Source organism: Gymnogyps californianus, chromosome 2, assembly GCF_018139145.2.
Source record: "Gymnogyps californianus isolate 813 chromosome 2, ASM1813914v2, whole genome shotgun sequence".
Lineage (NCBI taxonomy): Eukaryota > Metazoa > Chordata > Aves > Accipitriformes > Cathartidae > Gymnogyps > Gymnogyps californianus.
Window position 1 is genome coordinate 156,664,554 of NC_059472.1, and position 13,028 is coordinate 156,677,581.

Here is a 13,028-nt window from a genome sequence, read left to right on the forward strand (position 1 = left end):
CAGCGCAGTTAAAGGTAAGGGAGAAATCATCTTCAATTGGCCTGCAGTATGCATTATACATTTCCACTTATCCTCTGGTAATAAATTTGTGACACTTACCCACTGCTTCTTCTTGGTCTGGGAAATCAGTTGCTTGTGCTGGCCTGCTAGCTTCTTAATTTCTTCTAAAAATTCTTCTTTGCATTTCTCCTTTACCTGCTTACATTTTCTGTCCATCTCTCCCTGTGCGTTGGCCACAGCTTTATTTACAGCCTGCCTTTTCTCTTCTTCCATCTCTGTACGCAGCTGCCATAAGAAAGTCAGCAAAACAAGTCAATGGACAGCTATTGGAATAAAAGTATCTTCTTTAAAACCCTACTCTTTAAACCTCTATTACTGATGTGGGTGGATGAAATTAGAGATTTCTCCTATTTAGAAAACAGAAAGTTCTCTCCTTTAGAGTTATAACAAAACTTCCATCCCATAAGAAACGTTCAAAATAAAAATGTCACCGTATTTCTATTCTGCTAGGCATCTACAAAAACAGCTAAATAAGTTCCATGTATATTTCGTTAACCATCAGTTTACAAATTTATGAATTTATGTTAGACAAAGATTTTGTCTTTTCCAAATCTACAACTGCATATAAATCTACAGCAAGGGCACAATGGAAAATACAAACCCGAACATCCCTGAGTTCAGTAAGAGGTACCTTTTAGTATTCATTGTCGGTGGGATTGCTTTGCCCTTGCTCAGTTACCTAAAAGTTTGGTGTCTTTATCCTACAGGATTAACACTTAAACTCCCTAGGTTCATTCCATAGTCCTTCATCCAGAAGGAAATTCATCTTGTCTTAAGACAGGTACTTAAGAGAGGTCAGACAAATCATCCTCTAAATTGTCCTGCTCTCTCCAGCCAAAGGTGACCAGCTCAGGCTTAGATATTGAATTTTAAACATGTTATAATTAGATAAGAAAATTCAAACAAATTTCAGTGAACCTATTTAATGTTTAGGTCAGAAGATTGACAAAAGAATTATTATTTATGAATAGCATTTAGACAATGCCACTGTTTACAACCACACTTGACAATGGAGACAAAGGCTTTGGAAACAGATACTCATGAATGAACAATTAGTTTCATTTTTGGATCACAAACAGATTTCACTGGACAAGAATCAAAAAAAGCAGGAGTCTTCTGTTTAAAGTCTGTTGGTATAGAAATGGTCTAAAAAGCAATAATGAAGACTATTTTTATGTGGTTTCTTTGGAAAAGGTTTTTTATTCATTTTCTTAAGGGTGAATGTTACAAAAATAGAAAAGAATGTGAAAAAAATCCACACTCCTCCTCTCCTCAAACCAGAGTGTATGTGGTGTTCAACAAGTGTTACCTTTTCCACTGCCTCTCGCACAACTCTCTCAGTTTCTCTTTTGTGATCAGCTTTCATCCTGTCCTTGAAATCATTAAAGATTTTGGTGTATTTGTCATGGCACATGTTCTGACACACTCCATCATTACTGGTCTGGGTGCTCCGATGCAGCATTTTTGGAGAAGAGGCACTTAACTTCTTGGTCTGAGTTGAGACTGAAACTTTTTCAATGGGCTGAGGCATTGTGGGAATTTCCTGGCTTGAACTTACTGCTTCAGTTTCAGGTTCTGGCTCCTACAGAGAAAGAACAAACTTGTAAATCCAGATATCAAAATAGAACAAGTTAATTTTCAGTTCCCCCTGGAGAAAAAATGTTCCATGACTAATGCCAGCACAATTAATGTGAAAGGTATGAAGGCTGAAGACCTTTAGTGCTAATGGGACGTCGAATCCCTGAGGAAAACCAGCGTGACAGTGGGTAGGCTCTTTGGTCAGGCTTTTCTGACTTCAGCTAGGAGCCCTCCAGAAGGAAGCACACATATGGCATCAGTATGCCACACTCACCAGCCTCGCTTCCCAAAAAGTACGACCGACATTAAAGGCTATACTGAATCCCTGCAGATCCCTTGGGATTACTAAAGGGTTGCTATAGATTTTTCCCCCTACCATTCTCCCTGAAGGGACTGTGGCTGCGTGGCCAAGGTGCCTGAATTGTTTTGGCAAACTCTGGGCTTACTCTGGCCCAACAGGCTCCACTGGAGTCTGTAATATTCCACTGATTTCATAGAACTGCTGCAAAGATTGATTAGTACTTCAAAGGTGCTTTGAAGATGAAAGGCTAATGAGCGTCTAAGTCTTGCTTCCAATAATATAGAACTAGACTTGGATGACCACAGAAGCTTTCTGTAATTACACAATTATCAAGAAAGAAATCACAGCTACTGTAGTGTACTGTACTGAATTTAGCTGCCTATGTTATTACACTGTAACACCAATTGCTCCTGCTCTTTAGAACAGATAGAAGTAATATCCCTGCAAACTCTTACTGATATTTGAAGTGTCTGGAGACACAGATGAACATTATTTGTTTTTTTTTAACTTAGATTTTTTAAAGCTCATTTAACAGGGTACAGACAAAGCACACAGTCCTTGTAACACCAGATTTGCTCAGGACTGGACTTTGTGCATGTCTGCGTGATGGGGCACTGCTCACACCAATCAGAAGGCTGACCGTGTATTCCCTTTTGCAACCAATTACTCTCCAATAGGTCACTGGGATTGACTTCTGGATCACTGATCAAATATGAGCAGAGCTAAGAAGGCAAATGTTAAGACATAAATATGTGAAGCAAATTACAGCATTTGCTTGACAGAAAACACAATAAAAATGACGAGACATACTAAACTGTAGTCTCCCTGTCTTGCACTCAAATATAGTTTGTGCCCCAGGGAGCACAAACTGTGTGTCACTGCCTCCATCGATGAAGGTGCCTCCTGCGGTATCAGATACAATGGGGAGGCAGCTGCCCAGCTATTAGGAGTGGCAATGCCTGTATTTGAGGCACCAGGGACATCCCACATAACTCTGGTGCTAAAATACCTGAACCCTCCTCTGTAATGGAGTCTTGAGTCCTCTTCTGAGGACTCTGCATATGTGCAACTTTTTCTTAGTGTTCAACATGCAGCTGAAACAAGGCCAGGAAAAAGTACTCAAACGTTAGGAAATATGAGATTTATGGCTGTCTTAGTAACTGCCCCCTTGTGTACAAGCATAATAATACAGTCCCTTGGTTACATGATCATTCAGTGTGCAAGTTGGATAAAAAAGAAAGGAACACAGACAAAGGTGGATATGACATTTTATAAACTTAATATTCTTGATCGTGAAAAATACTTTCTAATTTCTGCTGTTTATAGACTTACTAACCAGCCTGAATTGGTCATTAAAAAAAAAAATGTTGTAAGCTGACTGTGGATTTATTCGTGATACAGAATATTACCATGATGACACCAGTGGCTTGCATGCGGGAGGTACAATTATGTTTGTTAGCACGGAGGACCAAGCTATGGGGCTGGAACTTCCAAGATTAATACTGTAGAATCAGTAAAAGGTGACAGAAATTGAAGGAGTGCCTATTAAAATTTCAGACTTTTTGTACTTTGCTATCTCTACAAACATGGTAATTGAGATTACTTACTTCTTTCTTAAGTTCCATACTCTGGTTACGTCGTCCTTTCTTTGCTCTTGGTTCCTGAGTAACCTTCAGCTGTGAACATTAAGAAAAGCATATTGAATCATTCCAAAAAATAGTTCATATAAGTAGCATTCATTGTAACATGACTGATGTACCTTTATATTTGTGATTATTTGCAATTACTTAATATAGCAAATAGAAAGTTGAATACTGTTCTTAAATGAGAAGGGCATGCAATAAACTTTCCACATTATCACTGATGACTATGATTGCATGATGGAACAAAATTAATGAACAAGTTCTAACATTCAATATGTATTTGTTAAAATACCCTTAACCATTCTTTTCTTCATTTCACACACAAGTTCAAACACTTGTTTTCTGGAATATTCTGGTATCAGTGACCCATAATTAGGCAGCAGATCTTGTTGGAAGCCAGAAAACGGCAATAATTATAAAGAGAATGTATCTATGTAAAGATGGTAAGATTATCCAGACTTGCTATAATTGATTATAACTGTATGCTTGGAGGGGTACGAAACTTTATGCTTTAGAATAAAAGCCAATCTCCAGCAACAGAAACAAGTGTGAGATCTAAGTGGACGGTGCATTATCTTACAATGGCTTACAGAAAAGTTCTTACTCCTGTCTTTGAAGCATCCAGTACTAGCTAGTGTTAGTGACAGGATACTGCAGATTACGGCAGAGCACTGAGTTCGATGGCTACTCTTATGTTCCTGTATTTGGGAAACTAGTGAAACAGGTATAAGCATTAACCAAGGGAAGGATGAACAGTTGGGCTGGAACAGAAAATATGCAAATGGATACTTAAAACCCTATGACTGACACTTCTGAAAAACTGGGAAAATGCCACTGTTATCTTTCATAAATATTATTTGTGACCGTTTTCCTGTTTCATCATATATTGTTGCATGACTGCACACATGACATTAAATAAAGGGGCTACAAAGGGTTATCTAAGCAAACCAGGATAAAAAAAACTATAATCACTTTGATAAGGAGCATCCTCTTAAAGCAACATCCAGTTTTATAAGCTTTAAGTTTTTAGCTACAAATTGGATGATAGACCTATTTGACAAAAGGGCAAAGGAAGAGGGTCAAAACACACTGATTTTTTAAAATACAGACTTAGAGAGAGGACAGTGGTTTTAAATGAGGAAAGAAGATGTTGCTAGGGCAAAGGCTGCCAAAAATACAGAGAAGCATCGTGCAAGCTATGAAAATCTTACTGCCAAGTCAGTAATAGTGAATATATAACACCCTCTTGGACAATGAATGACTAGCAAGGTTCAGCTGTGATAAGGGAATTTCCATATGGCAATGCAAAGTTTTGTATCTTGGCCCTTTGTGCTTTTCACCTTTGTTAAAGCAATATAATTTTTCGTGTTTTGCAGAATTATTTTTAATGACTTTAATCAGTTGCTGGTCACATGGTCCTCAAGTGCAACGTTTGCACCTAACTTTAGTTGGACTTGCTGAAATGTCATGGTTGGTGTTACTCAGGGATCTGTAACACAGAATACAGTCCAAAGTGAACATACTCCAGCTGTGGAAAGGCTGAACAGCTACAGGGCTGTCCCTTGATGGGAGTCCAAGAAGGCAGTGTTGCAGTCTATCTGATATCCATGACATTTAACTTGAACATTCCTATTTAACTTTAGAAATCTTGGTCTGTCTCATCAAGGTGCTGTAGGTGACAAACGTTTTGAAACTTCCCAGAGGTCATCCAAGAAACTGAGGAAAGAGGAAAACTCTATATTCTTGCTATTACTGAGCTACAAAACATAGGGAAAATAAGCCTTTGAACCCTCTTCTTGTCGCCACAAAACTGCAGACAGAGCACAAGGCTAATTTAATAGTAGATTAATCAAAAATATGTCATCTATGTACCCTTTAATAAATTGCCCTGATTGCTAACATTGTGGCAGCACTCACCTGCTCATTGCTGGTGGAAGAGATACTCGACTCTGCCTCCTCTTCCCCTTTATCCTCATTCTTTGATTTCCAGAATCTCCCCTCACGAAGAAAACGCTGGTGCAGTTCCAGCTCATCACAGGCCTTCTTCCACCCCATACTGCGTTTCACGTGCAGCCGATGGATGTTAACTGTGATATCTTGAATGTTTTCAGAGGGGATCCAGGCCCTTTTGAATACACAGTACAGACAGGTTCAGAAGCGTTAAATACAGATGAAGGATCTTGACCTGAGAAACTGACTTCAAAAGCAGTTTTTCACAGTGGCTGATCACTGACAATTCCTTTTTACTCAGAACTTTCATATATTCAACGCATTTGGAAAAAAATGGACTGCATCCCATTTGTGTTATTATAAGCACTTGTTAGCTGTGGGTGCTACACTGAAAGTCTCTTTCATTTTTGGTGAGCCACAAACCTCCCCCAGCACCAACAGCAGTTACATCTCCTACTTGCTCTCTTGCTAAATGCCCTGAGTCAGACACAGAAACATCTCTCCTGAAGGTTCATATGCTAATCTAATTTAGCCTTTGACCTCTTTGCTAAAACTGTCAAGGAATGTACCAAATTATCACCTCGAATAGAGACATTTTGTAGTTTGGGCCCTTGTCTATCATCAGGACTGAACTCATGTGAGGACTGTCATGCTCTTTTGGACTGAATTCATGCCAGTGACTTGGTTCCAAAGGTACTTTGTCCTCTTAAATATTTTCAGAGAGTCCTCATAGAGTTAGATGGGCAGCCCTTGACATTTTGAAAGGTTACCCCAAGCAACACTGGACATTAAAAGAGTCACTGCCATGCACATCTACATAACAGAGTAAATACTGTAACAAATTAAATGTCTGCTATTAAATGTCTTCTTGCAATATAAATTTCATTTCAGTGAAGTCAAAGAAACAATGCTAATCTACACCAACCAGGAATTTAGCCTTTTGTCCAAGTCCAGCACAGTAACTGAGCAATGGCACTCTAGTAAAATGTATTTTGCCTTTTCTATCAGCATCCGTTTAAGAACTTGCAAACACCTCATCCCACAAGTGTCATGTTACTTTATTAAATAGTTTGAAGCTGTGTGAACTTAATGCCAAAACTACTAATGAGATAAGCTGTATTTGCAAACAGATTCAAGGTAAATAATTCTGTGATTGAGACACAAATAAAGATACTTTACCCACTTTATGCCTATTAGAAAATCTTGGTAGTTCATATAATGAATGAAAACATGTTATATACTGTGCAAGTTACACTAAAAGCAATTTAAATAAACAGCCTCATAAAACACCGTTACTGAATTGTCTGGGCCTTTTTGGGATGCACCAAAATATACCACCTTCCCAACAACCATGAATTACTCTGCAAATGTCTCCTCTCCTCACATTATAGGCATATAAATCAAACGGAAAAAAAAATCAGTACATCCACTGTAGTAACACTACTATAACCCTCCCCAAATGCTGAACAAACAACTGGAGATGGAAGTAAAAGCTGATCTCCATGAGTGAAGTTTCCAACGTAAAGAGTTATTCTCTGAAATTGCAAACTGGCTCACAGCAGGAGCTCTGTCAATGTTCTAACAGTGAGACAGAAACATTGGTGATGTATATTATGTTACTAAAACACAAAATTGCAATGTGCCTTCTCAGAAGAGAAAATTGCACAAAAAGTCAATACTGCTGGTAGTAAGAGTACATTTCTATCCAATTTTCACCTTGGCCTGGATTAGCAGGCTGCTACTGATTTCAAGAAACAGTTGAAGTTCACTTGCTTTCTTTAATTAAAATTGCATTAAGTAACATCCCTATGGTAACTGTGGAAAGAGAATCTCTGAGCCATTTGGCAACTTTGGATGTATTAGACTGAGCTTTAAATATTCTGAAACAATTATGGCAAAGTACTCAGTCTTTCTAATGTTGGCAACTAGCTGAGCCAGGATTTACAACATGATAGATGAGATAAATTCTTTTAAGTATTGTTTGTAAAAAGCAGCACATGGAATTAATAAATTACCTTTGGTGGTGATGGCCAAAAAAGCGAACATCAACTTGATTGTCCTCTTTCTGCATGACTTTGGCTGGCCAAAACCCAAAGCCTTTCATTTTGGCCCAAACCAACTCATGATTAGGTATCTGGAAAAAATGTTGTATTTATTATTGGATATGAAGTATTATATTGCTATCTCCCACAAATATTTTGCTGTAATACTATGCTAGTATCTTAAGAATATGGTTGCTGTTTATGTCTAGTGCTATTTTCATTTTTATCTTCTTACAATACATATTTCCCTGTTAGATGTATTGCTTGGATCAAAGTAAAAAAAATACAAAGTCTGAAAAGTGTGTAACTGTCTATTGAAAACAGAGACCTTAAGCAGCCCAAAAATTAAACTTGTCTTTATAGCTTCATCCAGGAGCAAAGTTTTATTTCTGTAAGCTCCTTATTTTCTTGTGAGACTGTTGTAACTGGCTGATAATCAAGTTTTATAACCTATATTGTTACAGCTTTGAACTTCAATCAACATTTCACTTGTGTAAAATATCTACGCTTACAGTGTCTTAACCATGCTTTTGAAACAAGCTTACTGAAATGGAATATTCAATGCATTAATGACACCAAAACTGCAGGCTTTTATACAGAAAAGCAAACAAATAAAAATTTGTGTCAGCAACATACACAAGGATAGCAGAACCAATTGTCAGGTCGCGCGTTCGACAAATAGAAACAGTTCTTGCAAAGCTGCAGTTCATCCAGCTGAAAAACAAAAAAAGGTATATAAGCCCAAAAAATCCTATTTATGTGACTTCAGTAGTATCCCTCTCTGTTAAGTAGTAAAATTTTTCATCCCTGCTTGCCAATTTGGTGGAGTTACTTCTGTCTGTGCAAACTAGAGGTGTGAAACTGAGGTGAGCTGAGAGTGGATGAAACACAAGCTGCAGAAATGTTGTTCATGTTTTAGAAAAACAAGGCAGAGGGAGGAGACTAATTCAACTCTTAATGATTTACTATAGCTAAAATGAAAAGAATAGTTCTTTAAATTCATCAAATATTTAAAGTACATTCTGAAAGAAGTAATTCAACTGTACAAATGGAGAAAGTGTGACAGGTCCCCTAGCTTTGTTGGTCTCCTCTGAATGTTGAGAAATGTTTCAATGCCAATTACAGAATCTGGCAGGAATCCCACGTCAGGTTCAATTTATATTAGCAAGTACAATTATTTCTAGTCCAACTATGTATTACTAGATTATTTTCAAAACTAAAATTTGAATATCAGTATTTTCCAAATGATAGTCTAGTTGAAAAAAAAAAAAGAAAAGAAAAAGGAATTCTGAATCAGCTGTTAGAAAGTTAGGGGAAAATTTATAACAAACTTCACATCCTTTTTATTTTTGTACTATGAAGAATACTTTTCTTAGATTCTGAAATGAAAATCGAATATCTTGTCTACATCTTGGTTACTTGGTACTACTTACTTCATGACATGTGTCTTTGTAAAGCATCCTCGCTATATCAGCTTGTTCACTGTCCGCTATAAATTAAAAATAAATGGTATGAACAATCACAGTATGATCACAGTGCTCACAAAGATTTGCAGCTGTCATTGCTATGACTTTAATGCTATAATTGTCTTGCTTGAGAACACAAAACATAACTTAGTCACTTGGATAACCCTTTCATTTGAAATTTGCTAACAATCAGTTCCATATTTGTTTTCTCTTTCATATTTATATACAAAAATACTGTTGGGAGCTTTTAAACTGAACAATACAAGTACACATCTAAGGAGTAGCAGCAGGGAGACAGGGTTGCTCTTAACATGGATCCAGCTTCTTTCTCTGCTAGTGTCTTAGTGACACATTGCAATTGTCCTAAAACATGGCTCTCTGCTATCACCACTTGACAGGAACACAGGTACAATCACATAAGTATTTCTGCTCGGAGTAATGCTTCAGAGACTATTTATCACTATGTGTTTCCCTTTACACCTGTGTATTTGTCTATTAGCACATTCACATCTCTCCCTACCAACGACAGTGTGGATCTTCTGATGCTGCAAATAGACTGGTCCCACCCTCCTCCCAGTTTCCCTGATGTGGGCTGTGTCTGCAGGAGAGAACCACATCCTTCCTGAAATGATGGCTCTGAAGAACCTTGTTACAGGACCTGGCCATAGCTTCTGGATGCGGTGGCGGTGTTTCTCCACTTCCAATCAGACTGTCCCACCATATCAAACAGTCACTTATTACCTTCCCAGTGGCTGGCAGCTTCTCTGATGGCTGTACCTCCACGCACTGCACCAGCAGGACACTTCTAGTGTGGATGTAGCTATATTTGCTGTTGCAATATGGCAGATATTGCCCACGAGTGAAAAATATGTGTCTATAGTACACGTTTCTGCTGACACAGCACATCAGAGATCAGACCTCTTTCCGCCCTAGAACAACATATGTATACTGGCAGAAATCTGCAGTGTAGACTGACTTATGACTTAGGCTGCAGAAGAAACAGGATGGCAAAGGTGCAAATTCCCACTAACAGGCTTAGCCAGAGAGGATGAAAACAGTTGTGTAGTAGGTGGGCCAGAAAAGACCCTGCAAAGTCCTCTTGCAGTTTACTTTGATTTTTAAGGGCTCTCAAATGACCTCATCCACACTTAAGATTATCTAATACCAAATTCAATCCTGAACTTGTGAGTTTCCTACAGATAAAGATAAATCAAATAAAGCAAGCACTAAATGTAGTACTTTACCTCCATAGAAAATCACTGTGTTGTGTAGAAGCAGCTGAGCATCTGCTTTGAACTCCTCATAACTCCTGTACTTTCCTTCATTTACTTTCTACACAAAAGAAAACATAGGACTGTGAAAAAACTGTTAAAGTGCTGTACCTGTTTTATGCAGAGAAGCTTTCACAGAAATCTGCATTACGCAACACAGATCAGACACTGCCTTTCCTGCATACAGAAGGAATACTTACAACTCTTTGACGTGGTTTGTTGGTACCTGAACATTGGCTGCATTGGTCCCTTTATGCAATGCCCAGAACTAAAATAGGTGCTTTAATACTTGATTAAGTTTAAAAAAAAAATTCTCTTGGTTATAACAGGGTAAATCTGGAGTAGCTTCATCATAAGGTGTGGCCCAGAACACTCGTTCAAACTAAAATATATTCCCTGAGGTGAAGATTTTGTACCTTAAAATACCAGCTAGTTTCAAATCAATGTTGACTGCCTTTATACTTCCAGGATCTTCACTTGACAGTCAATGTTTTCTGATGAAGGCTGATTGTCTTAGTCTTCCAAACTCGTAACAAATGCCTACATTGAGCAATGCAGTTCATTTTCCTAGTATGGTCTTTTGTCTGATAAGGAATGCAGCATTTTCAGTTGTGCTCTGTCAAGAACACCTATGAGAATTCCAATCATCAAACAAAACATCATCAGTTTCTAGGATGTTATCAAGGCTAAAAGACCTTCTGTGGAAGCAGGTGAAGGTGACACAGTGACAGGAAGGCCTGACCTATTTTCAGGCTCAACCAGTGTTGCCAGTACTTCAAACCAGCCAGTAGTGTTGGTCTCCAAAACTGTCAGTGAAGCTATTGTTTATCCATGTGGTTCAATAACAATAATAAAACAAAGGCTTTTCACATCTATGGTCGTAAAGGGCAAGATATACTACAGCACTGCATAGTAATCCAGTTGCAGCAATGAATAAAGATGAATATGCTGTTCATTTCGGTCATGTGCAGTTGATTTACATGAGTCATGATCAGACCTTTGGTTCGGAAAAAAAGGACAACATATTTACTAGTACTTTATTTTTTCAGCAATTAATGCAAAACAGATTTTTTAAGTGAGTCTTGTTTTTTCGTGATCAACAAAATGATTGGTTCTTTATGAATCATTTAGATGTTTATAAAGTTGACACCTACACAAGGGCATAATGACTAAAATTGGAATATGGTCAAAAACATTGGGCCAGATATGCAAACATAGGCACTCAAGTCCATATTCAGTGACTTAGATAAAGGGTACTTTCTCTAAAGATTTCAGCCACCTACAGCTCCTAGTAAAATAGTACAAAAGGAATTGAGGATACTCTGTCTGAAAACTAGGCACCACTCAAAATGGTTTTACTTGGTTACCTATTTATGAGGAAAAGTTTGAAATTTTAAGCTCCCATATCCAATGTTGGATAAAATACTGAAATACTGATCATAAGGAGAATTAAACAGGATTGGTGCTTTAGTCCTTAAGGTTTATCTTCACTGTTAAAAGACACCAGAAACAGTGTAGAAGTTAGAAAGCAAGTCACTCTACCTCCTGTATAGTAGGAACATCAACAGCTGAGTGCACCAGCCTTCTATACATTGGGTGTTTGTTGTCCTTCCCTTTCTTGTTTAGATCTATAGCCTGAAAGGACCATAAGTCAGTGTAAGTTATTGCATTTAGAATCTGCTTAAAACACAAAGATTAAAAAAATGCAATAGTTCGGAATATTTCAGGTGGGGAATACACAAGGCCAAACTGTGGATCCACAATCTGACAGATTACATATGTCTCAAACCTGAAAAATGTCCATTTCAGAGGAGCCACAGGCCCGTCGCATGAACTACTCCTGCCAGAACGATACTAATCCGAGCAATGACATCGGTCAGTGTATGTTGAAATACACACACCGCTTATGACAGGGGAAGTAAAATGACACCCTCTTGTAGCCCTCCTCCCTGCACAGTCACACATGGCCAACCGTAATGCATTCTCTACAGTGCAACCCAACACTTCAATAAACTTTCCTGTTTCAGACTCACCCGCTCCTTCATACGAGAGACTATGAATCGCAGGTATGTGCTCATCTCTTGTTTACTTGTGTTTTTCTTCTTGATACTCTGTCAAAGAAAAACAGGATCATATTATTATTTTAAACATGCCTTCAAAATTCATCCAATAAAAATTTTCTCTGTATCACAACATTATTTGAAAAGGTAACTTTGAATCACATATCACACAATTTTTCAGGGAAAATCTTTTCTGGGAAATCAGTAACACTAACACATCACAACAACTATATATGTTGCTTTGAATTATGTCTGGGCTGAGGACTTCAGCTACAGAAGAATTACAGGTTTTATTTCCACTTGTATCCATAATACTTTGTCAAAACCTCTCATGTAAAAAAGTGTCTAATTAGAATAAAGCAATGAAGAAAGGCATTTTAGGGAGCAGTTTAAAATTTATTTCATGGTCTTTTATTAGCAAGGCATTAATATTTTCAGTAAAATAAGAAATTATTTTTAAAATAATATCCTGTACCATCTACAAATTATGTGCTTACTAGGCAAAATCACACCGTCTAGGAGGAAGTCAAATAGGCTTTAGCCAGTAAAAACTCAGAGCACTTTTTACTGCTCGAGAAACATAGCAGTTGTTGATTTTTGTGGTTCTTCCTTCACAAAATCTAATCCAGATTCTGGAACACAGACTGCTTCTTTTTA

The 13,028-nt window shown here is 37.7% G+C and overlaps 1 protein-coding gene across 5 annotated transcripts in view; it reads right to left on the reverse strand.

The window, feature by feature from the left end:
* Nucleotides 1-13,028, reverse strand: part of ZMYND11 (zinc finger MYND-type containing 11) — a 110,898-nt gene that overhangs the window by 8,228 nt on the left and 89,642 nt on the right. For all 5 annotated transcript variants that reach the window (XM_050890658.1, XM_050890657.1, XM_050890656.1 and 2 more), the window contains 10 exons: nucleotides 12,345-12,422; nucleotides 11,854-11,946; nucleotides 10,285-10,372; nucleotides 9,008-9,063; nucleotides 8,211-8,288; nucleotides 7,548-7,666; nucleotides 5,500-5,707; nucleotides 3,547-3,615; nucleotides 1,370-1,642; nucleotides 100-285 (listed from right to left, as the gene is read on the reverse strand). In XM_050890658.1, the coding sequence (XP_050746615.1) occupies nucleotides 100-285; nucleotides 1,370-1,642; nucleotides 3,547-3,615; nucleotides 5,500-5,707; nucleotides 7,548-7,666; nucleotides 8,211-8,288; nucleotides 9,008-9,063; nucleotides 10,285-10,372; nucleotides 11,854-11,946; nucleotides 12,345-12,422 (1,248 nt within the window). The remainder of the gene's footprint in view (nucleotides 1-99; nucleotides 286-1,369; nucleotides 1,643-3,546; nucleotides 3,616-5,499; nucleotides 5,708-7,547; nucleotides 7,667-8,210; nucleotides 8,289-9,007; nucleotides 9,064-10,284; nucleotides 10,373-11,853; nucleotides 11,947-12,344; nucleotides 12,423-13,028) is intronic.